The following is a 24,253-nucleotide window of genomic DNA, read 5'->3' as shown; positions in this document are numbered from 1 at the left end:
TGAGTACACGAAACAGTTTCTCTTATTATTATTTATGAATTATTGTACTATTTTCCATATAGACAACTGTAAACCTACTGTTGCCCCATCCTGTATATTATTTTATGAAACGCCACACGTAGAAGGGAGTAATAAGGCCTTATATCCAGATCGGTCTTAAAACAGGGTTAATACAGGCATATTTCTTCCATTATATTTTTAAGACTTCATATTCTTTAGCGTCTCAGCTATTAAAATTATGCATAGTACCTAAGGCAACACGTAAAAAGCGGCATATCAGTTTCAGCTACAGCTACAGTACCTGATTATAGTCACATGACGTACCGTCTAGAACTGACAGTAGAATTTCTGAACCGTCCCAGTGAAAGACCTGCCGAAATAAAATACAGCCCCATCCTGTGAGCCCAGTCTCTTCGGAGCCTTGTTACACTCACTGGAAGCCTAACTCGTCAGAGTACTTCAATATTAACAATACTGGCAGCCTGAGCTTGCGGAGTGGCCGTTAGCATGGAAATCTTAAAGTCTAAAATTATTTCTTGATGTTTCAATTTATTAAATCTCATTGCTATCCGAATATGTTTTTTTTTAAATTTATTTTTTAAAAGTTTTTATTGATTTCAGAGAAGAAGAAACATCAATGATGCGAATTATCGACCAGCTGCCTCCTGCTCGCCCCCTACTGGGGATCGTGTGCCTTGACTGGGAATCGAACCGTGATCTCCTGGTTCACCGGTCAACATTCAACCACTGAGCCATGCCGGCCAGGCCCGAATATATTTTGATGGGGCTAGTAGATACTTTAAGAATCTTAGTCAAGACTTTGTCAGATTATAAATAGTAATCCATGTTAGTTGCATACAGAACCTTCACCACCACCGCAAAGGGGAGTCAACCAGCAACATGTAAACTGATGGCCCAGGGCCTTCTGTGTCCTTGGCTGCCTTTCACATCCTCTCTCCTCTCAGTCACCAGCACGAGTCACAGGAAGTGGCCTCATGACCTGCTGCTTCTATGATCCCCCCCACACAAGGCATTTAAGACTCTTATCACAAACTCAGCTTTAAAATACCATTCATTGTTTTCTCTGGCATATAGGGTTAGAAAACGTCACAGATGTGCAATTTCTCCAAGACTGGGGGATTTGACATTTGAGTTTAATATTTAGCAATCACTGTATTAAGGTCTACTTTTTCAAATCTGATTTTCTAAACTCAAAACCAAAAGTAAACTTGGTATTGAGTAAGCAGATTGACATGCTCCAAGAAAAGAAGAACTTGGGAGTGGAGGCAGACACTTAGGCAACCTTGAACAAATATTTTTAAGGACTGTAAGGAAATGTGATTGCAAAGTATGTGGATGGGACACAAACGAGAATAAAATGAATGCAGACGTCACTGGCTACAGAGGACACTGCCATCTCTTTTCTTCCTCATGTTTCTATCTATTAAAACATCTTACATTTACTCATATGTAAGTCAAGATGTTATCTGGTGGCTGCTAAATTTATAAAGGCACGACTTTTGTGCTTTTCAAAATCCACATTTTGTTTTTAGAAAGTAATTCTGTATCATTTTTAAATACTGAGAGCCGGTCTTGCATAAAGGTTTTGGCCAAGGGCAGCCGAGGCTGAGTGAGAGGCTGGTGCTGGAATATAGCACCTTTGAACGATCTGAAGACTGTCCTCACTGAACCTTGCCTACAATCCAGCTGTTAGCTGTCATTTCAAAACTGCAAAATCATTTGCAGAAGTCCCCATAAAAAATACAGACTAGGGATAATATTTTGAAAGTAGAAAAATAGGTTTTTAAAACATGTCATAATAAATCTCTCTCTAAACAATATCTTCATATCTCTATTGAAAACTTTGATTCTCCTCCCTCCCCCATAATATACAATAAGTGGACCATTCACTTATTTATCACTTAAAGTAACATTTTCCTGGGTTAGACGTAAATCTTCAGGTCATTTTTTTTTTTTTTTCCCTTCAAAACAAATTTTAAAGAAGAAAGTTTAAGGACTCAGAAAACCCTATCTCTTCACATTCAAAATATTCTAAACTGGGGTATCATCTCTTTAAAAAATCTCAGTCTATTTGTAAAAGTTTTGGATTCGTTTGGAATACCCAATCCTTGAAATTTTAAAATCCCCCACAAAAACCCTAACGTGAACTATTCAAAGTCTCTCCAACCTCTCCATTTGGATATTAAAATAATATTTTCTTAAAAATAATATTCCCCCCCTTATTTTGCCAACATGACAGTACACAGACCAGGGTAATTCTAACATATTGCGTTACTTGGACGTGGTTTTAAAAGTAAAGACTGGGAATTTCTGGTTTTATAGAATCTTACATTTTTCTTTACTGACTGGGCATTCCAAGAAAATTAAGATCTTTCCACACATAAACTGTCACATAAAACCAGAAAAAGTCTTCAGGTTTGTCTGCTGTGCCATTACCCTGGATCCAGATCGGATATTCTCACTTTAAAAGCTCTGTCTGGTGTATGTTCCAGCCTATTCTTGCCTCTGATGCAGTAAGAAGAAAGCACAGCATCTGATCACGGGGTGGGAAGAGAGGCTAAGACAGAAGACCCCAGGTCCGGGCCAAGCGGCTGTCCCGGTCCCGTCCACGCCCTCCTTGGCATACCTCTGAGTTTCAGGTAAGTGTGAACTCACGGGGAAGGCTGCTCTGCTGCTCATCAAATCCGTTTTCCTCCAGCTGTTCTAAACTCTGGCTCCTGAGACCGGCAGACACTGCTCAGTTAGTTAAAACAGCTCATATGTTGGGGTGCGTGACAATGGCCTAACACTGGAATCTCCCACCGAGCGCTAGCGGGAGTTCCGCAGCGCATCCAATACTAACAACACACACGGCCTAATAGTGGCTTTATACCCACTCCTGTAGCTCAGACTTAGACACACTTAACTTGTGGCTGATACATTTACATTAAGCATTTTATAGGTTTCAGTTGTAGTACAGCTTTTCCCCAAAGCATGAACACCCCCACTTTTATATCAATTACTGTATCAAAAAGAATTAACAGACTTAGTACAATACTCTAGGTGGTATAATATGCAAGATTTCCTTACCAGGAATTACAACTATCTTGACAGGATGTATAGGGTTTTTATCTTCATTTATTATCTCTCAAACCTAAAATTGAGTAATTAGAGCCCAAATCTATCACGCACCCCGACTCCAGGTTTTGTACTTTACAGTAAAATGAGACCCAGGTGCACAGTGCTGTTTTCCTCACCAGGAGGTTTTAAAAAACAAACAAAAAAAAACAAAAAGCCAAACAAATACAGTCTTTTCATGATCACGGGCGGTGACCACGGAGGCCAGGGACCTCCAGACACACAGGACACTCGAGGCCCCGACACAACCATTCCGATGTTCCCTGTGTGTGGGAGAGGATGGGGGTGGGCACCATCCGAGAAAAAGCAGTGCTGGCTTTCCTCTGGACGCATGAACAGGTTCATTTTGCCAGAAGTGCTTGAAGGGAGAGTCGTGACAGCTCAGCTGCCCACGTCTCAAACCCACAGGGAAGCTTCTGCTCGCCAGCCCGGCCTCTAGCGCTTGATCACCACTTGTTCGTAAGCTCCGGACACCACTCTGAACAGTAGGAAAAAAAAACACAACTTCAAAATTCTGAGCAGCGGTGTCTGAAATTGTCCCTGTTAACCTTGGCTCCGAAGAGAGACTGCATTAGGCATTTCCTACTAGATTTGATTTCTACTGGGTTTAAATACATCACAGAGAGAGAATACTTAAAATATTAATGTTTATAATTAATACACTGTATTAGTCCAGTCCCTGATCCTCTCATGCTTAACTCCCACAATAATCTAGTAATGGTTCCAGATTCTTACCCTATCAACACACTGTGGCAAACGTGTTTATACGTAAATCCTAAAGTCAGTCTCACCCAAGAATGTATACTGACCTGGTATATTCACTGTGCAGAATGAATGCATAATAGGTTTCAGCTGCTTTGGGAGTGTGGCGTCTTAATGCACTTCCCGGAAGGCAATACTTTGGATCAATAAGGAAGTTTCTCTGTCCACGGTCTGCACTGTCAATTATATCCGTGTAATGAAGACTTACAGGGAAAACGATCTTGAGGGGGGGTTTATTTCTTCACTGGTTTGCTTTGACAGACTGCTGATGACACCCCCAAAACTACTATCCCTTTCCTCAGTTTTAGGGAGGTACAGCCTGCTTGGTGTGTGTCCTGACCTGGGAATTGAACCTGCTACCTTCTGGTGTATGGGGTGGCATGATGCTCCAACTAACTGAGCCACTCCGACCAGGGCAGAACTCTTTTCTGAGTGTCCTTTTTATATTGCATCTTCCCCAACGCTCTACCGGTCCTCTACGAATCTATTCTAAAGATACATCTAAGGACATCAACGAATAAACATATAAAACATAATTTCAAACACACTCAGAATAAGAAACACTGAGGGCTCACAAAGAGCTATAATTCTTCTCGTGAAACTACTAAGATTTGTGTTTCCCAACCTCAGCCTATTACAAACTTTGGGACCTTCATCTCCTCCTCACGGACATTCAAAAGGAAAAGTCAGTCTACTCTTGGCGCTAAGAGGTCCTGTGGGGACCGAGTACCTGTTGGGAAGGTGAAGACTGCCAAACGTCGTCCTTCCCCCGGGGCCCACGAAGAGCCGTAGTCCTTCTTCTGCAGGTTAAAATGTGTTGTGGGTACAATTATTATTGTCAAACAACATTCACATTGCAACAAATTCATACTTCACATTTCAGCTTTACTAAAGAAATCAAACAGCTCTTCCTACAAATTTCCACATGAGAGGTGTAATTATTTCTCTTTACGACCACTTAGATGATGAAACCACGTGCACTGTTAACTGCTCCATTCGCACCAGCAGGGGTCATTCGACCTTTCAAGCTGGCTGCACGTAAATTGTCAGTTGCAGTGGAAATGCTAGGGAGGGAGCGAAGGATGCTGTTGTTTGATGTCATTCCAAGTTCACCACCCAACCTTCCAAATTACAACAGTGACTGGAAGCCCTTACGTCCAGTTATAACAACGCAGATGCAAACATCCATCGTCACGTATATAAACATGGTAGATATTGGCGCACCATCGAAACAGTGCACTAAGAGCTTTCTTTAAAACTGAGCTTTTGAAAGTCCTTTCCCAAGGATTTAATATCCATTCTTAGAAAACAAATGAGCTACAAAGTTATCTTCAGATTTTTATGGGCATAACATTTATTTCAAAATGTGCAACAGGGCTGGCCCCTGGGCCGCACCGCCTCAGACCCCTGCACCTACATGTACTGAATGGTCATCCACGCACCTTCCGCACTGGAATCTAGGCTGAAGTCTTGACTCTGTAGTATTTTCTCCACAATGTCGTCGGCATCCACTCTGGTGTCATTAACTCGCTTCAGCTGAGATTCTACAGAATCTTGTTTCACTGGGCACCTTTGGAAATAATTTTTTTTAAATTCCCTCCTTTTTCTTGCGTTGTGAAAACAAAGCGCCCTGTCCCGCACCCCCACCCCGCACTGAGCTGAGGCCAGAGGGATACCTGGTGAGCGTTTCTGAAGCCGTGTCGTCTTTATCAGCGGTATCGAGATCTGGCTCAGCTACTTTTTGCTCAGTTTCATCGCATGGCTCTAGGATGCTCTCGACGCCTGTTGACGTACTTCCCACGGACGTGTTTCTCCTGTGGCAGAACTCGGAGAAGCTGGATGACCGGGAGTGGCACGAGCTGTACCCTGTCAGAGAAGATGACTCTGGATGTGACGGGATGCCAGACACACTGCGGCCAAACCCCTCCTCCCCCACCGCAGCCGTTCCTAGTCCCTTTGGCGCCAGAAAGGTCTAAGGAGCTCGACTTCACTTCCAGCCTCCACCGACCTGATACTTTTGACTGCTGGCTCGCATGGCTTGATGTCCTCGAATGTCCACAGGCACCGAGTTCTTCGGGAACGGAGGCGCTCTTTGCCGAGAGATCTGTAATACGTCATCACGTCATGTTACTATCACTGCCCACAAGTCAACGGTCAACTGCGTTCTAATCTGCAGACTTTGTAAACTGCCAAGTTCATTTTCGAGAAAAGCAAGTTGCAGAGTGAAAGAGATTCCTTTAAATCTGTGCAATGGAAACGACTGTCTTGCAAAAAAAAAATGAAAAAAAAAATTGAATTCCTTAGCTTACTGGACAACTAGAGTATTTTAAATAGGTTTAACAGAACTCTACCTTAAATAAAACTTTCAGTTTTTATTGCTTAGTATTTCTCATAAAAAATGGGTCAGATGTATTTTTACAAATTCTCACAAAATTGCAGGTTTTCACGGAAATCCTGCTCCCAAACACCCATCACAGCAGCACACTGAAGAGCACTCAGCTACGTTAACATCAGTGTTGCTAGTGCCAGGCTACAATTTGGGCAAATCTCTTTGTTTTAAGTCAACACAGCATGGAATGTGGCATTAAGAGTGAACGTTTTTCAGAAACTGATTACAGTGTTCAGTTCCAAAGTAAATGTACAGATAAAAAAGGGTCAGAGCCCTTTCTAGTGGTTCCCTGATAATGTACATATTCCAGCTGCCAATTATATATGTCCAGGACCGGGCTCCTCCCGCGGAAGGCGGAATGGTGACCGTTGTTTTCATTGGGGTGAACTATTTGGAAACTAAAACTGTTTTTCACTTAGAGGCAAAAGGAAGCCAACTGATTAACACAGTCATGATGGCAGCGACCGCTATCAGACACAAGAGCCCCTGGAGCGACCTGGTCCTCCGGCAAAGGGCTCTCATTTCTGGACAGACGGTAAGATACCATCCACATTAGCACCCTCGTCCTGCCCGATGTGGTCCTAAACGTCACAGATCAGAGCCAACAAAATCCAAACTCAAAGGGTTGGTTCATATGGAAGTTATACAGGACTAACTCTACTCCCAGGGTTGGCTCTGACCTTAATTCACCCATTTACCTTCTGGTTTACAAAGTTTATTCATTCGATAGATATTTACTAAGTTCTTATTGGGTCAGGTGCCCCATGCTGTAGAAGATATATGGGGACAAAATAGATAAGACAAAATATATGTTCCGAGTGGAGAAGGGGGAGAGGTTGTAGCAGAATGGGGCAAGTACTGAAATGGGCACAAACACCACCACCTGCTAACGGGGCAAAGGCCTCACGGAGGAGCTTCACCCCGAGACCTGACCAGCGTCGAGGAACGCTGGGGACAAGCACAGGGAACAGCAGGGCCAGTTTGGCAAAGCTGGCACGCAGGGGACGGGTGGACACGACTGAAGGGAGAAGGGAGATGAGCGGGTGGCTGCTAATGAAGGGTTTTCTATGAAAAGCGTGAGAGATGAGGGGGAACGAGAGCAAGAGCCCCCCGAAGAGCAGGGGGGAGAGGGGATGTAGGGCTGATGGATGAGTTCCTGGCTTTTCAATATGAGAAAGAATTCGGAATATTTAAATACGAGGAGGAGCTAATGGGAAGGTTAAGGCACACAAAGGATTCAGGGTGCTAATCCTGCAGTGTCCTGGGGTGTCTGTTGGGAGAACATACGACGGTGGGGGGGGTGTCCCCGCAGCATTAGGCTGTTGATGCGTCAGCGCACACCGCAGACAAAGGGGGCCTGGCGTAACCACAGACCGCATGACTGACACTCACGGACCCACTTCAAGTCGCACACCTGGAGAGTTTAAATGTTGGAGGGGCCACGGGAATCTCACCAAGGAAAAGCCCAGCGAGCTGCACGGCCGTACCTGTTATTCCGAGGTGGATTTTGAGAGTCTCTCCCCCTTTTCGATCTTCTTCCAGGGATTCGGACTCACCAGCAATCGGTATAGACATGGATGTAGAAGGAGGCCTGGGAATAAGCATTTCTAAGGGTCAGAACTTGGTTTACGGGCGAGAGACGGGTTGTGTGATGGGCACACGGCCTCTGGAAGGTGCCTGAAATATCCTCTCTTCAAGGGTGAAAGTAATAAAAACCAAGTAATGTCCGAGCATCCTCAAAACCTGACTAAAATTCATGGGGGGTGGGTGGGATTCTTTTACACAACCAAAAATGTAGGCCAGAAAGCGAGTCGGGAAAAGAGGGGGGCTCTGTCAGCATGTCCCCAGCACTATCAGTGGGGCTGCTCCATCGGCCAGCTGGCACCTCAGGCAGGGAAGCACCCATGAGGCGGCGGAGGCGAGGCGGCCCCCGGCTGTCCGGTCAGAGGTCGGAGAGGGTACCTCCTGCCTCCGGCCTAGGCCCCCTTGTTGGCTCCGCTAACTCGCTAAATAGTGTCCATGGTTTTCTCATCGCCTGCCCCAGGGGGAGTCTATAAAGAGCCCCAGTTAGATTTGCTTTCTGGGCTGGAACCTCTGGAAGTGGGTAATGGATATATTTTTCTTGGCTCATTCAAGGCTCCTAATCTCCATGTGGAAGCCGTGAAACTGGGAGGCGCAAGTCTGAGTTCTAACAGGATTTATTTATTTTTTTTAATACAAACATCCCTAACCTTTAGAGGCTGATTTTCCAGAGGAAAACCACATTTTCCTAGAGACTATCCCTTGGTAACCTGAGATGAAACAGGAAGGTGGTGGAGGGATCACGAAGCTGATTCAGGTCCTGAGGATACAGACACTTAAGATCGCCATTAAACCTGTTTTATTGATAGATGAGTTATATCCCAGGATCTCCTAATTTCCAGAATTCCACATCCTATTGGGAAATCTTCAAGTACTTGTCCTGCAGGTACATCAAAGTCAGTATATCCCCGCCTGAAGTCGCCCTCGTTCCCCAAATCTGTGTTCTTCTTGGACTCCACATCCCTGTGAAGGCCGCTACAGTCCACGAGGGCACCACAGCTAGAACCCTGGGCACCGCCTCTCTCCTCCCTACTCACATTTCTCCATACCCAATCAACCTCCAAATCCCACAGAGGCTCCTTCACACTTTTCCTATTCAGTGTCTCTCCTCCATCTCCACTAACGACCTCAGCCTGGCCGCTGTCCCTTTCCTGGGTGACTGCACGAGTCTCCGAGCTCCGCTGCCTGCCTCTCTTCCAGGCTACTCACTGTGGTCCTTCTGAAATGTGCACACAAACAGGTTACTCTCCGGTTTAAAGGCTTCCACAGCTCCTTAGGGATAAAACTCAGACTCCTTAGGGTGGCAATACAAGGCCCTTGGCGGTCTGGCCCAGACCTACCTCTAAATTTACCAAAATCTGTATTTTTAATAACAGTAAGTCCTCACTGAACATCATTGATAGGTTCGGGAACTTTAAGGGAAACAAGTGCAATTGTACCATAGGCCAAATGATATAAACAAGAGCTAAGTCCCTAGAGTATCTCATCAATGTTATAACAAAACAATATTATCCCAGGACCTGCTGTAATGTAAAACAGCTTGGTGAAAAAAACACACAATACCTGCATTCAATTTTCTGTAAGCAGAACGAACGTAGAAGATATATACTTCCAAAGAATGGAGTCCGAAGCCAGTCATTAATCATGGGTGGTGACTCAGGCCTGCCTGTCTGCAGGCTTATCTTTTCCCGGCCAGTTGCTCTGGCTTTCCTTTCACAGATGGCCTGATTGCAGTGTCTCCATCCCTCCACCTCTCAGACCTGCTCCCCAGCCCTCCGAGCCCCAGCCCGAGCCCTGTTCCCTTTTGCCCTCTAGCAGTCTCCCTCTGGCTCCACTCTTTCCTGCCACAGCAATACCTTGGGTTTGGCACCCCTTGGTCTGCAGTCTCAACGAGCTCGGAGAATCCCAGCCCTTGGCAGTTTCAGCCACTGCACTAACTGCTCTGATGCCGAGGGCACAAAGCATTACGGAGAGAATCCATCAACACGGGGACTGATACTAAGGCAAACGAAGAATCTAAAATCTTCACAGGGACTCGGCAGCGCCCTAGACTCATCGCGTTGAAAAAATAATCCCCGAGTGCCCATCACATGCCAGCTTTTATTCTATTACCCTTTTGTCCTGAAAATGTTTTTATATCCCCTATCAGAGATTGTTTAATATGGCTCAATTATGGAACAAAAGAGACAGGACTGCTTGGTTTTAGTTTCACAGTAACGTTAAGAGCCCGTGAAAAGTGACAGCCTCCCGTGACAACACTACCTGCGGCATCCTGTCAGCAGTCACGCCCCACAGCGGCGCCACACACTTGTGCATGCTCTCTTCTCTTCCCGGAACGTCTCTACCCACCTCTCCTGCTTCGGAATTGCAAAATCATCGCTGGACACTTAGCTCAGTGTCCCCCCCCCCTCAGTGACGACTTTCCTGGCTTCCAAGGAAAGTAGCAGGGCCTCTGTCCTCTGTGCCTCAGTAACACCACACGCTGTGTGTCTCTCCCGTGTGACCAGTGACTCCTTCAGAGCAGCGGCTGGTCTCATTCAATTTGGTAAATGTTAGCACATGGTAGGCAATGAATGCACGTGTACCGAATGAATGGGTGCATCCCGGGACCCCGAGGCTCAATATCCTCACTTACAAATATGGATCATACTCAGATTCGAGTTGTTTTAAGAATTAAACAGGGAGGCAGTCGTGTTCATGAAATGATTTTGACAAATGGTGATTTCCTTCCTTCTGGAGTGTGACTGCTCCAGGGCCCTAGCTACTCAAAAGGGTCACTTCATCCCTAGATCTGCTCCAACACAAACTAGCATTTAAATCTGAGAATGTTAAGGGTTTGCTCTACTCTTGTTAGTTTTTCTAGTACATTAAAAAAAAACTTTATATCACGAAAAATTCAAAGACAGACAAAAGCTGAGAGAACAGTAGAATGAAGCTCTCCAGCAGTTATTTAAAAATGTGTCTTTCCTCTCAATAGAAAAATGTTATATACTGGGATTCATAATACATTTGAGTAAAACATTTTGTAGCTAAATATTCTGGGGGAAAAACAATCACTAAACTAGACAACTTCCAACATTCTTTTCAGCTCTAAAGCACTGTGATTTTACATATTTAATATATGTTAAAATATAACCTGATAAAAAATTTACTCTTTGCATCAGTAGTTCAAACATTTTCCTGTTCCATCCCGACTCAGTATGTATACTAGAGTTGTCCTTTTCCCACTGAAAATTGCACAATTTCAGATATTCAGAGAAAAAACAAATATTGATTCTCCTAAGAAATATTTTTATGTATCTCGTGATGAGGTAATGCCTGTTTATTCTAATACATTATAAAAGTCTTTATAAATATAAACTTGAGATTGTCAGAACTGTATTTGTGGAGACAATTTAGAACATAAGGTGATCTATTTTTGAGCTTTTTCGGTATTTGGGTTTCATAAGCAGGGAGAGGAAATGGGAGAGAAAGGGCCAGTAATAAACTCATTGCCGTCTCTACATTATATATTTACTTGTAAGTCTGTTGTTTGTTGCAGAACAGAAGCTCCAAGGCATCAGGGACCTGGCCTGTTTTCTCCCTGCTCTTGGTCATGTCTAGAATAGAGCCTAGCACATGGTAAGACACTTACTAGGTTTTTGTTGAAGACATGAGTAAGTCCATAGAGGTCAAATTAAAAAAATTTGTGTAATTTCACCCCAAACTTGAAGATGAAAAAAGACCTATAGCTTAAATAATCTGGGGTGTGGAGAGTTCGTTGGGCTATAGGTAATAGCAACTTCTATGAGGGTCAGGCCAGTCACCCAGGAGAGGACTGGGATTAGCCTGCAAACGCTACAAAATAGGAACGTAAAACTTGAAACAAATACATCACTATTACACTTTCAGATAAATAACCCACTTACTGAGCATGGACTTACGTTTTAAAACACGGGTCACCCGACATCAGCTGCATGCTGATTAAAACCTAAACGTAAGAAAGAGAAAGACGGGGGTTATGCAAGGTCTCCTGAGAGGAGGGCCCCGCGTTCTGCTAAGGCGCGCCCTCCACGGCGGCCTGCTCCCTACGTCCTGTCCAGAAAGGACCGACCAGGATGACGGCCGAGCTGGGTTACATCCAATGATAAACTGCTGCTCTAGACAGACATCGGGTACAAATCATTTTTAACACCTTGACGGTGGCCAGATGGGAATCGGGATGGGAGGATGGGGGGGGGGGAGGGAGTAAGTACAAATTGGTCGTTGCAGGATGGCCCTGGGGATGTGGAGCGCAGCCCAGGGAACACAGTCGACAGTATTGTGACAACTAGGCGTGGGGCCAGATGCTGCGAGATTTACCGGGATGATCGCTTAGTAAGTTATACAAGGCCTAATCGCTGGGGTGATTACACCTAAAACCAGTATAATATTGTATGTCCACTGTAACTGAACAATTAAAAATGATTTTAAAAATAAGAAAAAGAAAACCAGGGTAACAGGGAAAGGAAGCTTACAAAGGAAGCGGAGCATGACCGCTTGATGGTGGAGGGCGTGACGTCATAACACCAGCTAGACTTGGTGATTCCTCCGGCAATGTTCAACCACCGGGACCCAGACCCAGAGAGGGCAGCTGGGACCCAGACCCAGGGAGGGCAGCTGAGTCTGCTTAGGGCTGGGGATTCCTCAGGGGACAGCCATGGAGGGAGACGGGGGCAAAGGAGCAAGGGGCATTTTTAAGGTTATGATAATCACGGATCATGGAATGTAGGCGGGATAAAGAGGGAAGTAAAAGCACGTGGAGGCATTCTGGTCTCAGCTCTGCCACCCACCACTTTAGCGAGACTCTTCGCCTTCTGAGTCTCAGCTTCTACGGAGCAGAGATACCTGTGCCCACCTCTCCCATCCTGCCTATTTCACAGAGGTGAATGCAAGTGCTTTGGAGAATCTTCAGTTACACAGAGACAACCATAAAGCCATAAAATCAATCTGATGTGCACAGAAGTGTGCACCATGTTCTTTTTCAAACTCCCTGCTGGTCTTCTTTCACCATCTGCCTCCCCACCCCAATGACATCCCTCCCTTCTTTACAGCTGCTGAATTTGTGCAAGGAATGGATGCACTATCACCACTTGGTGCATTTTTACATCTTTGGAGCTAAATATTTACTGGAAACAAAGTTTGGAAACTTTAAATAAGCACTTCACTAGCTACAAGAGGACACGGTGACTTCTACCTGGCCACCTCTGGGAGTAACCTTTTGGGGGCTATAAACATCTGACGGTATGCATCCGTCCATCACGCTCCTTCCTCCAGTGGGCCCTGAGGCGGCCGTGGTCATGTGCATCATTCCCAAACGGTCACAGCACCACAGAGAAACACTTTCGGGCCGTGAAGGTGAAACCCGGTTACTTTTTCCTGCTTCTGTGACTTGGGCAGTTTCTCCGTAGGTGGCGAGTATTTCAGTGACGTGCTCAGCTTAGGGTCTCAGTATTGATTCCCATCTTGCCCTGGACAGTATATACCTGTGCTTATTTAAAGGCAGAGGATCTCAAGTGTTGACATGCAAATCTTGAACCGTGCTTACTTTAAGAATGGAATTATCCTGTCTTGTATTTTTGGTATCATAGCCTTCCAGTAAACAGCGACGAGTGGTATTTCCCGATCCAGCGAACTCTGCCAGGTTTAGATCTGCAAAGCCCAGCTATGAAAAGAAAAAAAAAAAAGTTGTATTCATAGAATATCTACTAGGTTTCTATCATATTCTCCTTAAAATAAACACTCAACCCATGCTGTAGACAAGTTATTTCAAACTTCAGTCACTTGCAATTTTTGCTATCTTAACAATACCTGTTCTATTATTTGCTCAGTGTGTGTCTTTAAATTGGCTCACTTCTGGTAAAAAATTGAGTAGCTGCTGTGCTCTTATCATAAGCAATGCAATCTTTGAAATCATGGCTTTGATGTGCTAAATATATTTTTTCTGTACACATAAAAATATATAACTGTTGAAATAAAAATCAATGAGGCATATTAAGTAACTTAAATCACTGTGATTAGCAGGAGCACTTCACTGAGGCAAACACTAGCAGACCAATCAAGCTCATCTGCCTAGACAGAGAGAACACGGCCCAGGCTTCCCTCTCCCTACTCGGGTTCTGGCTCAGCTCCCAGTTAACCCCTGACGGCTGCAGGCCGCTGCAGGCTGTTCATTTCCCACTCTCCACGTGAAAGCTAGAATGATTTAAGTGTGTGTCACACACTTGCTTTGGTACAAGCCCCTTCTCCTCCAGGCCCTTCCATAACCTTGCCTTGCTGATCACCCTTGAGCTGAATCTTTCTTTAAAAACTGTACTTCCTTCCTTCCCCAAGGCTGAGCCCCGCGCCAACGCTCTTGGCTGCCATCCAGAAGTTCAGCTCAAACCTGTTCCTCCTGCTTATTACCACCCGGGCCTGGTCACCATTTCTGTTGCTACCAAAGACTGCCCTCCAGTCTTTCCTCTGCTGTACTAGACCTTATTTTTTGGTTTCCAATTGGTACAAGTCAATCCCATTATATCTTTTTTTTAAGTAAAAAAATTTTTTTTATAGAGCCAGAGAAAGAAACATTGATTTGTTGTTTCTGCTTATTGATGCATCATTAGTTGATTCTTGTAGGTGCCCTGACTGGAGATCGAACCCACAACCTTGGCGCATCGGGTTGATGTTCTAACCAACTGAGCTACCCGGCCAGGGCTCTTTTTTTTAATTAAAAAAAACAAACAAATTAAGTCTACTCTATGTGATGAAGTGTACACAGAATCTTTTATAACAAAAAAACTGTTTTGAGTCTGCAATTATTAAGCACACCTCCCTGAATACATAAAAAGCACGGACCATTTCAAACACTGCTACAACTTTAAGTTGCCTGCTTTAAGATTTTCAAAGACACACTGGGCAATATGAATGACACTCAAGATGAAGATTTTAACAGCAGACTGGAACATTATTTTCATAGCTTTTAACTGGTATGAAAAGAATGAAAAAAAGAACTTAAGAGTCCAGCTGAAGGGCCACAAGCCCCAACTGCAGTAAGTCAGAACACATCACACCACAGGTAACATCTACGTCATTTTCACATGGTTACTCTGCTCTTACTGCCTCTTTTAGGGGCTTCAACAGATCAGTTAAAAAGCCTGGGTATGTCCAGGACAAAGCCAACACCCAAGCGAGCATGTGCAGACTCGTGTGGCTATCGGATCACACATCACCCGCATGCCCTATTTCATACATTATCTTTTCTCTTTAAACCTCAAACGCCTTCTCCGCATCTGTGCTCCGTGCTAATGCCTTGCTTCATATTTCACTCAGAAGAGAAAAGCTATCCAAAGAGCACTTAGCTTTCAGAAGCTCTTATCAGCAGCCGCATTCACTCCCCAGCCTGCATCTGTGCTCACATCTGCCTTTCTTCTTTCTGGCGGTGAACTGGCTGCGCTCCTCGGCCCGCTCCAGGGACCCCCCCCCCCCGCATTCCACAGTGTGCCTTCTCTACTGGACCATTACCACCAGCACACAAACGTGCTGGGCCTTCTCCATCTTAACGAACAAAGTAAACACCACCTCCCCCACACCTCTCTAGTCTACTGGACGATTTTTATGCTCCCCCTTGATTGCAACACTCCTTGAAAAAGTTGTCCATGTTGACTGTCTCTGGCCCCTCTGTCCTTGGCCACCTCACCGACTTCGTCTCCCCACTCCAGCCACAGTGCTCTTTTCCTAGAAAATGCCACGAGCACCTCAAGGCCCTGCACACCGACTGTTCCTTTGCCTGATAGGCTCCCTCTGAGATCTCCTTGTGGCTTTCTTCCTCACTCCATTCATACCTTTGTTCAAATGTCATCCCTCTAAAGCCCCCCCATTCTAAAACACACCTGGCTCTTCCCTCTCCTACCCAGCAGCTGTCACCCTTTACCCCTGATCTGCTTTACGTTTCTCAGTGAGGGGATGATACGATCGTGTTTGAATCTTAGAACGATCACTCTGATCCATGTGCACAAGGAAAGTAACCCAACCTCCAGCTCCTTGTTAAGCTGTGATCAGTCTGAACCAACCACGGCAGTCCACTCCCGCGCCCACGACTGGTTCAGGAGTGAACACATGACCCAGCTGGGCCAGCGACAGGCATGGGGAAACCCTGAGGGCCACTGAGAGAGTTTTCTCACTCAAAAAGTCACACATGGGGAAGCAGCTGGATTTTGTCCTAAGTCAATGTGTTGACTAAAACTTGAGCAGCCAGCCACCTGGTGACCACGAGGGGAGCTAGCCAAGGACAAAGTCAACACACAGAGAATGAAAGAGCGGGGAGAGGAAGGTAACATGGGCTCCTGAAGACGCTCTCCTGTCACTGGATGAACCAATCCCGGAGCAGCTCTACCTCACACCTACTTGTTTTGTGAGATTAAAAAGATCTCTAGGTGAGGAGAGTTTTCTGTTACTTGTAGCAAAGAGCAGCCTGACACTGCAGCCAATTAGTTTTAGGGAGTCAGGCAGATGTGATGGTTGGAACTAGAGTCCTGGTCCTTGGCTTTGATGACTGATTGACAGTGATACCACCAGAGAGACTGGAAATGAAAGAGGAGTGTGTGGGTTTCCAGTAGTATTACTAATTCCTTCTGTTTAGCAAAAAAGGTGAGCACATTCTTTAGTAATTCCTTATAGGCGATAAAAGTGTAAAGGACAGTAGAGATCAGGTGTATACAGAGTGTAGGAAGACACAGAGGAGGGAGCCTATTCTACTGAGAGGAGGTGGGACTGGGAATACCTCCTGGGAAGAACATATTAATAGACGCTGTTGCTTAGTGCAAACCAGAGACCATCTTCTATTCGGAAACTGAAACTTAAGAACATTCTATAATCAGCATTTAGAAAGAATATACCTCTAATTTATCGTTGAAGCCAACTGTTCCATCTCCAAGTTGCTTTATTTTAAAAAAGCCTATTTGAATGGCAATTAGAAGAGCAAACTATTTCATTTTTAAGTTTATAAACAGCAATGAGTGATATCACACACTCCAAAAGAGTTAAAGGCCATTCACTTACCTTCGCATAAGCTTTTCCACCTTTCAATTCCTGCCAAAGATAGAAAACACTATTAAGTTACCACATGATTAAGGATTTAAAATGAAACATATGTCCAATAATTCTGAAGTAGACATTTATATCCTGGCAAATATAGATACTATAATTCTGATTATCTTAAATCCAACTATTTAGATGTTCCCCCAAAATGACCAGGATTTTTATTTAGAACTTAAGTTTCAAAGCAACAAATGGTGAGAAGCTAATATTTGACCTGCTTGTTGAAGAAATTGCCAAAAAGATCCCAGACACATTGCAAGAACCTGAGTCATTAAAGAAAGATTAAAATACTTAATCATATTAACACATTGTAGAAATGTTTTAGTAAGAGTCAAAACCCCTACCCTGGAGACAACCACTGTTACCAATTTTTAAGAATTTTCCAAAAGATGCTCTATATATATCTATTCATATAGATAGACAGACCTTTTACTCAAATGATAACATACTATACACACCTTACTTTTATACTTTACTTTTCCCCACTATATATATATATATATACACACACACACACACACATATATATACACACACACATATATATGGCAATGTTCCGTGTTAATATAGCAGAAACTCTCTCATCTAATGTGAATAAGACTGACAAAAGTGAAAAATAATAAAAAATAATATATAGATGCCTTAACAATTTAATTTAAAATATGAACTGATGTTCATTTGCCAAGTCTCTGGATTTACGATATCACACATATGTGAGATTTAATAAGCATGGAACACTTAGAACAATGCCTAGCACACAACATACACTGTTTACGTGTTTGCCACTATAATTAGGGCCAAACTCCCCACCCTCACTTTTAAACATGTGTTTGCTAGATGGAGTTGGCTTTTATCTTTCTTGCATAAACCACATACAAAATGTACTACCTGCCATTTCCATCTTTAAAGTGGCCAATTTAAATAAGTCAAGAAGCAATCGATGGTAAATTCTGTTACTCCTGAATGTCTCCTGCCCCTCCCCCTTCCCTGCCCCGCCGATGTAAGGGGTGGCCGTGGCGCTATGTCTACCCCATTATGAATTATTGATTTTCTTCTTCTTTATTAGGCTATTGCTTTTTGCGCTGCTTCTTAACCGCTGCTTGCAAATGAGCAAATGCTCTGAGGGTAAAAGCAATGCTGGATGTCAGGCTCATCTCTCTGCTTCCCTTGTCTATGATTCTAAGCCTGTCAGGTCCTTACTGCCTTGACAGCTGCTAATGCCTCCGAGCAGCTATTTTTAATATTTTGTCTAGCTTTTTTGGTGGTTCTCAGAGGCAGAGGTGGTCTGGGACAAGCTGGCCCATTAATTTCAGAAGTACAAATCCCCAAGTTTATCATAATCTGAGGGCCTGTGATGGATTAAATTGTAGTCCTCTCCCCACAAAAGATATGTTGCAGCCCTAACCTCTAGTACCTCAGAACTGACCCTGTTTGGAAACAGAGTCTTTGCAAAGTAATCTAGTTAGAATGAGGTCCTAATCCAATATGACTGGCGTCCTTACAAAAAAAGGGGAGAGATTTTAATATAGTCACAGACACACACAGAGCAAAGATGATGTGGAGAGACAAAGGGAGAAGACAGCCATGTAACTGAAGGGATGCATCCACAAGCCAAGGAATGCCTGAGGCTGCCAGAGACAGGAGAGAGGCGTGAGTTTCTTCCCTAGTGCCTTCAGAACAGTAAAACAATACATTTTTGTTGCTTTATTTTGGTTTTTGTGTTTTTTTTAATTAAGTTTTTTTTAATTGAATCTATTGGGATTCAATTTTATTCACACTGGTTAATAAAATGATATAGGTTTCAGGGGTAGAGTTCTAGAACACATCACCTGTCTATTTGCATTTCTGCTGCTTTAATTCACTTAGTTTGTGGTGCTTCCTAACAGCAGCGCTAGGAAACTGACGCAGGTGTTTTTACTTTCAGGTCTGTGATGGCGAATTTTATGTGTCAACTTGACATTTTACAGCCAGTAGTTTAGTTCGCCAGTAGTGGTGACTAATGGATTCTGCATTTTCACACACAAAAGGTAGGACTGGGTGCTTATATACGATTAAGTTGAACCACCTGAGATCACCATTTTGGGAGATTATTGGTAAAATGCCTCAACACGATTTGTGGAAAGGAAATAGATAAAAAGGAAAATATGGAGTTGGAATTAGAAAAATTTGTGTTTTGAGTCCCTACTTTGCCACTTATTAGCTATGTGAATCTGAGCAAGTAACAACCTCTCCGAGCCTGAGTTTTCCTGAAAATGGAAAAAAATGACACCTACTGTTGGGGTTGTTATTAGACAGCATACATGTAAAGTCCTGAAAACAATACCTAGCAAAGAGGCGGTTACTGAACAGCGGGGTGTAGACATACACCCACCCCCCCCCCCCCGCCAATAACGCAAATAAGGTTAATGCTTATACGTATCTCGATAGTGAGATAAGGCTCCTGAATAATATCTTAATCTGTAACTTTGGGTTCCTCTTGATAGTTGTCATAGTGATTTGAATTTGTGCTGCAAGTGGGAAGTGGGATGCATATAACAGCTCGAAGGATAAAGCACAGCTAAATAAAGTGCGTCAGGAACGAGGGGGCTAATTATGGGTCCTGAAAGGGGAGCCGGGCCGGGCTATTTTTATACCTTGCGCACAGACACCCTGTAGACACAGGGATCCAGGATGCCTGTGGCGGCGCTGGCACTCATTTTGCACATAAACGAGAACTTCTTCCTCCAGTGGACACAGTTTGCTTGCACCACCTCCCTGAGGGGGAGAAAAAGAGAACCGGTTAGTGACCTATTACCGATGGCACGATAAACGGGCACACGCGCTCGCGCCCAAGTCTACGCGCAACACTGGTGTGTGAAGAGCCAGTATACGGAAAACAGTGAAACTCCAAGCAAACGAATTCCTAGCAAGGGGACTGGAAAATCTTTGCAGGTTTCAATTCTCCACAGACACCGAGCAAAAGCGAATTTACTTATCAACTCAATCAATATGAATTGCAGCTTCACCATTCATTCAAAACACAATATGCATTTATTTCAGGTGTGTTGGAGATGTGCTAGGTGTTTAAAATGTGAAAGTGAGAGTGATGGTATTTCTAAACATATAGGGCTTGCAGTTTACATAGTGCAAGAGACAGAAATATAAACAGGTACTTATTCCAAAGGGAAGAGCTGCCACAGGTTCACTCCTTGTTGCAGCTGTAAGAGCAGCAGCAGGGCCAAGTACAGACAGCTTACTGCCCGTTATTTAATCTCAGAACCACCCCGGGAGATGACTGGCGTCCACTTTACAGATCAGGGAAATGGGGCACAAGGAGGGAGGTCAACTCAAGGTCACTTAAGGCAGAAAGCAGCAGAACTTGCAGTAAAAGCCTGAGTCGAAAACCATTCTCCACGTGGGCAAAGCTTCTAAGCAACTTCTGTTGCCTTGTAGTTAAATAGGAGGAAAGTCTCTTCATATGAAAGAGACACAAACCAATAGCGAAAAGCATCTTAGACAAAACAGAGTCTACGCTGGAAGAAGGATTCCCAGAGAGAGAGAAATGGCTATTTCATTTAGCGGAAGGGTGGAAATAATAAAGATCAGAGTAGACATAAATCAAACAGAGAACAGAAAAAAAATCAACAAAAATAAGAGCTGATTTTTTTTTTAGGGGGGAAAAATTACAAATCCACAAACCCGTAGCTAGACTAAGAAAAAAAAGAGAGGAGACAAAAGCACAGATGGAAGAGGAGACATTGCAGTGAGTGCCTCGGAAATAAAAAGAATTCTAAGGGACTATTATGAACAATGATATGCCAACAAATTGGACAACCTAGAAGAAATCAATAAATTCCTAGAAACATACAACTCACCAAAACGGAATCTAAAATAGTCAAACTCACAGCAGCTGAGTGGTTGCCAGGGGTTGGGAAGTGTGGGAAATGGAGAGGACAGAAGTCCAAAAGCACAAAATTCAGCTACACGCCCTGGCCGGGCAGCTCCGCTGGCTACACTAAGGCTGCAGGTTCAGCCCCTGGTCAGGGCCCATACAAGAAGCAGCCAGGGAGTGCCTCAGGAAGTGGAGCAGCAAATCGATGTTTCTCTCTCTCTCCCTTCTTTCTAAAATCAATAAACAAACAAAACAAACCCTAGTTATGCAAGAGCAGTAGGTTCCAGAGATTTCACATACTGCGTGGTGACCTTAGTTAACAATACTGTATTGTATACTTGAAATTTGCTAAGAAAGTGGATCTTAAGTGTTCTAGAAAGAAAAGAAAAAAAAGGTAAACCATGTGCGGTAATGGATGTGTTAATTAGCTTGAATTCAATGAATTTGCCAATTATGCCTCAATAGAGCTAAAAGCAAAACCAAATCATTGTACGGATAAAATGCATTGGACCTGTATAGCTGCACCCAACCAAGGCATAAATAAGCTCAGACCTATCTGCTGGGGGTGAAGACGCTACCTGGACACATGAATACTGCTCCTAAGCAGTCGGCTGGCATATATGCTGGGCTCTGGAAGAGGTTCTTCCACGAGAGGAAGAAAGTCTAATGAGCCAAGGGGTTAGGTTGGAATGAATGAGAGCCCAGCATAACACTCTGGACAGGACTTTGCCAGCCACAATCCACACGCAATGACATTTGCTGACTGAGTTGAATAAATGTGATGCAGGGGCCACAGATCAACAGTCCCGGCTACCAAGTCTTGCCTCTGTTACTTCGCAGCTGTTCCTGAATCAGCCCCCTTCCTGTGTCTGACCACGACCCTAATCAATAGCTCTTCTCTGAAATACGGCAACAGCCTCCTAAACTGTCCTTGCTCAGATCTACCTTCCTCACTGCTACCCGAGAACTCCTAAAATACAAAGTTGAGGATGTCATTCGTCTGTTCAAGTCCTTCCCCGCTTCCCCATATCTTGGAGGGTCTGGTCCAAGCTCCTTCACACAGCATCTCCACGATGAGGCCCTGCCCACCTTCAGCCTCACCTCTGGACCCTTCTGTGTCATACTTCGGTCATTCCCCATTTGCATCACATTACTTCTCTTTTGTATACCATTGTTCTTAATGTTTTCTCTCCCTTTCAACTTCCCTTAGTCACCAGTTTAACTTGAACTTCAGTTTAGTCACTACCTCCTCTAAGAATCTTTCCCAACTCGGTCTTCAGGTGAAAGCCTGGCGTCCTGTAGGACCCACCGGGGCTGCCCTGGGTGTCTGCCACTCCCCATCCTAGGCCACTGTCGCCCAAGGAAGAGGCTGGCAAGAACTGGCTGAACTGGCTTCCTCCGCCTGTCCCTACGTCTGCATCCCTCAGACGAGGTCCTCATTCCCTCCGCCCCGCCTTGCTTGTGACAGATTCTCCTATGATAACATACAGTATTCTTTCGAATGAACCAATACTGTAAATGGATTTTAAACATCTATAAGCTTAAAGAATCGTTGACGGTGGCCTTCACGAACAGGAAGTCAAGTTGAACTAGATATGTTAATTTAAATCATCTTTTAGATTTTGTAATATCAAAGCAATAGCCCTGGAGTATTAAACAATTTCTCTAAATAAATTTTTCTGTGCCTAAGGCAATGACTCAGAATTTTTTTGTGATAAAAATATCCTTAATGCACACACACACACAGCTGTTAGAAGGCTGTCTAAACTACACACGCGAACAAAAAAAAAGTGGCAGTTATTTCGTGACAATTTGTTATACTGATGGGTTACCATGGAAACAAACTCAGACTACTTGACAACTGAGACAAAAGTCACATTAGTAAGTGCTTTCCGTTACATGAGTCATCAACTTCCTATGAGCTTTATACGGTTGCTTAACCACTTTCAAGAAACAAAGCAACAGACTATGATTTGTGTTGACACTGAAAAGCCAAGTATTTCTAAGATAAAATGATAAAGATGCTGATTATGAAATACATAAGCAGAGGACACTTAAAAGAAGATAAATGTTGCTATGGCTATTATTTATGTTTCAAAAGAGTAAAAGAAAATCTAAAAGGTCTTTAAAAAATAAAAGCAATATAAAATAAAAATTATAGATCTATTTCTTGTGACTACTTAGTTACTGTATTAGCAAACTTACTTAATAGTCTAAGAATAACTTGCATATACACTCGAGGTACATATTTAAAATTATGCCATGTCTTGGTAAATCAAAGTATTTTTAACTTTTTTAGAAATGGTGATATTTAAAAAAGAACAAAAACTGCTATGAGGAATGCAAGCTGTTTGCCAGACAGTATTATTGCCGGAGGTTAAGAGCTCATGTCCAGAGCCAGTATGTTAGGGTTCAAATCCTGCCTCTTCTACTTGGCAGCTGTCCTGCTGCACCCATTCCCTAACCTCTCTGAACTTCCCTTTCCTTCTCTGTGAAACAGGGATGGTAACAGTACCTACAGCTCGTGGGAATTTTGCAAAACCAAGTGAATGATTACACCTGGTGTCTGGACCAGTGCCTGGCTTATAGCGGATCTCCATAATAATGTTAGGAGTTGTTATTATCAAGGATCTAAGCAGTTCTGAGTCCACTTACATTTGTCCGCCGCAGAGAAACAATGGTTATGTTTACAAGTACAGAATTTCTTCAACATTAATTTATTTTATGAAGGACAAAGATTCCTGAGAAAATGAACCTTTGGGAACTGAGGCAAAAACAAACATTTTAAGACTCCAAGGATAAATCAGATCTACACAATTGTGGCTTTTAATTACAACACTAAGGGTAAATGAATCTCTCACCCCCAGGGTTACTTCTGGCTTGAGTAACTGGGTGGAGAGGACTGTCATTCAATGGAAAACATCTGAACACAAGAAGAGTTTCTCTCATTCGCACATTCTGCTGGTGGTGCTGGTCAGTGAGGGGCATATAACCCAGTTTTGGACATTTTCCGGTTGAGGAGCCTGAGAGTCCCTCGCATGGGTACACAGAGAGACCCAGGGCTCAAAGGCGAGGACAGGGCTGTAGACTTAGGGGCAAGTCCTCAGCATGGGGACTGTCAGGGAGGCCACGGGAATGGGCGAGGCCGTTCAGAGAGAGTGGGCAGCGTAGGGAGGGAGGCGGGCTGAGCCCGGGCCTCCAGGGGACACCGGCAAGGGCAGGGGAGGAAGGGGGCAGGTGAGGGCACGGCCGGTCACCAGGTCAACAGAGAGAGCAGCGGAGGAGCCACGTTATCATGAAAACCAAGGCGAGGGAGGAGATTTTACAGGAGTCGCTCAACAGTATGGAACGTGGCAGAGAGGGCAGGCGAGATAAAGGCCGAAAAGTTTCAGGGAAAAGCTGGGGGCGGGAGGCAG

General features: G+C 44.0%; 1 protein-coding gene across 1 annotated transcript in view; it reads right to left on the bottom strand.

Annotated features, from left to right (window-relative positions):
• Positions 1-3,120: 3,120 nt before the first annotated feature.
• EEIG2 (EEIG family member 2) overlaps positions 3,121-24,253 on the bottom strand; it is a 29,983-nt gene continuing 8,850 nt past the window's right edge. Inside the window, exons 2-11 of the mRNA XM_087828261.1 lie at positions 19,600-19,720; positions 16,928-16,957; positions 13,437-13,553; positions 11,794-11,840; positions 7,777-7,880; positions 5,909-6,004; positions 5,577-5,766; positions 5,343-5,470; positions 4,631-4,700; positions 3,121-3,616 (exon numbers count right to left, since the gene is read on the bottom strand). Coding sequence (XP_087684387.1) covers positions 3,574-3,616; positions 4,631-4,700; positions 5,343-5,470; positions 5,577-5,766; positions 5,909-6,004; positions 7,777-7,880; positions 11,794-11,840; positions 13,437-13,553; positions 16,928-16,957; positions 19,600-19,720 — 946 coding nt within the window. The 3' untranslated portion in view covers positions 3,121-3,573. The remainder of the gene's footprint in view (positions 3,617-4,630; positions 4,701-5,342; positions 5,471-5,576; positions 5,767-5,908; positions 6,005-7,776; positions 7,881-11,793; positions 11,841-13,436; positions 13,554-16,927; positions 16,958-19,599; positions 19,721-24,253) is intronic.

The sequence above is a fragment of the Miniopterus natalensis genome, chromosome 19, assembly GCF_054644295.1.
Source record: "Miniopterus natalensis isolate mMinNat1 chromosome 19, mMinNat1.hap1, whole genome shotgun sequence".
NCBI classification, from domain to species: domain Eukaryota; kingdom Metazoa; phylum Chordata; class Mammalia; order Chiroptera; family Miniopteridae; genus Miniopterus; species Miniopterus natalensis.
Note: the sequence above shows the minus strand (reverse complement) of the source record. Positions and strands in the feature narration are given on the sequence as shown.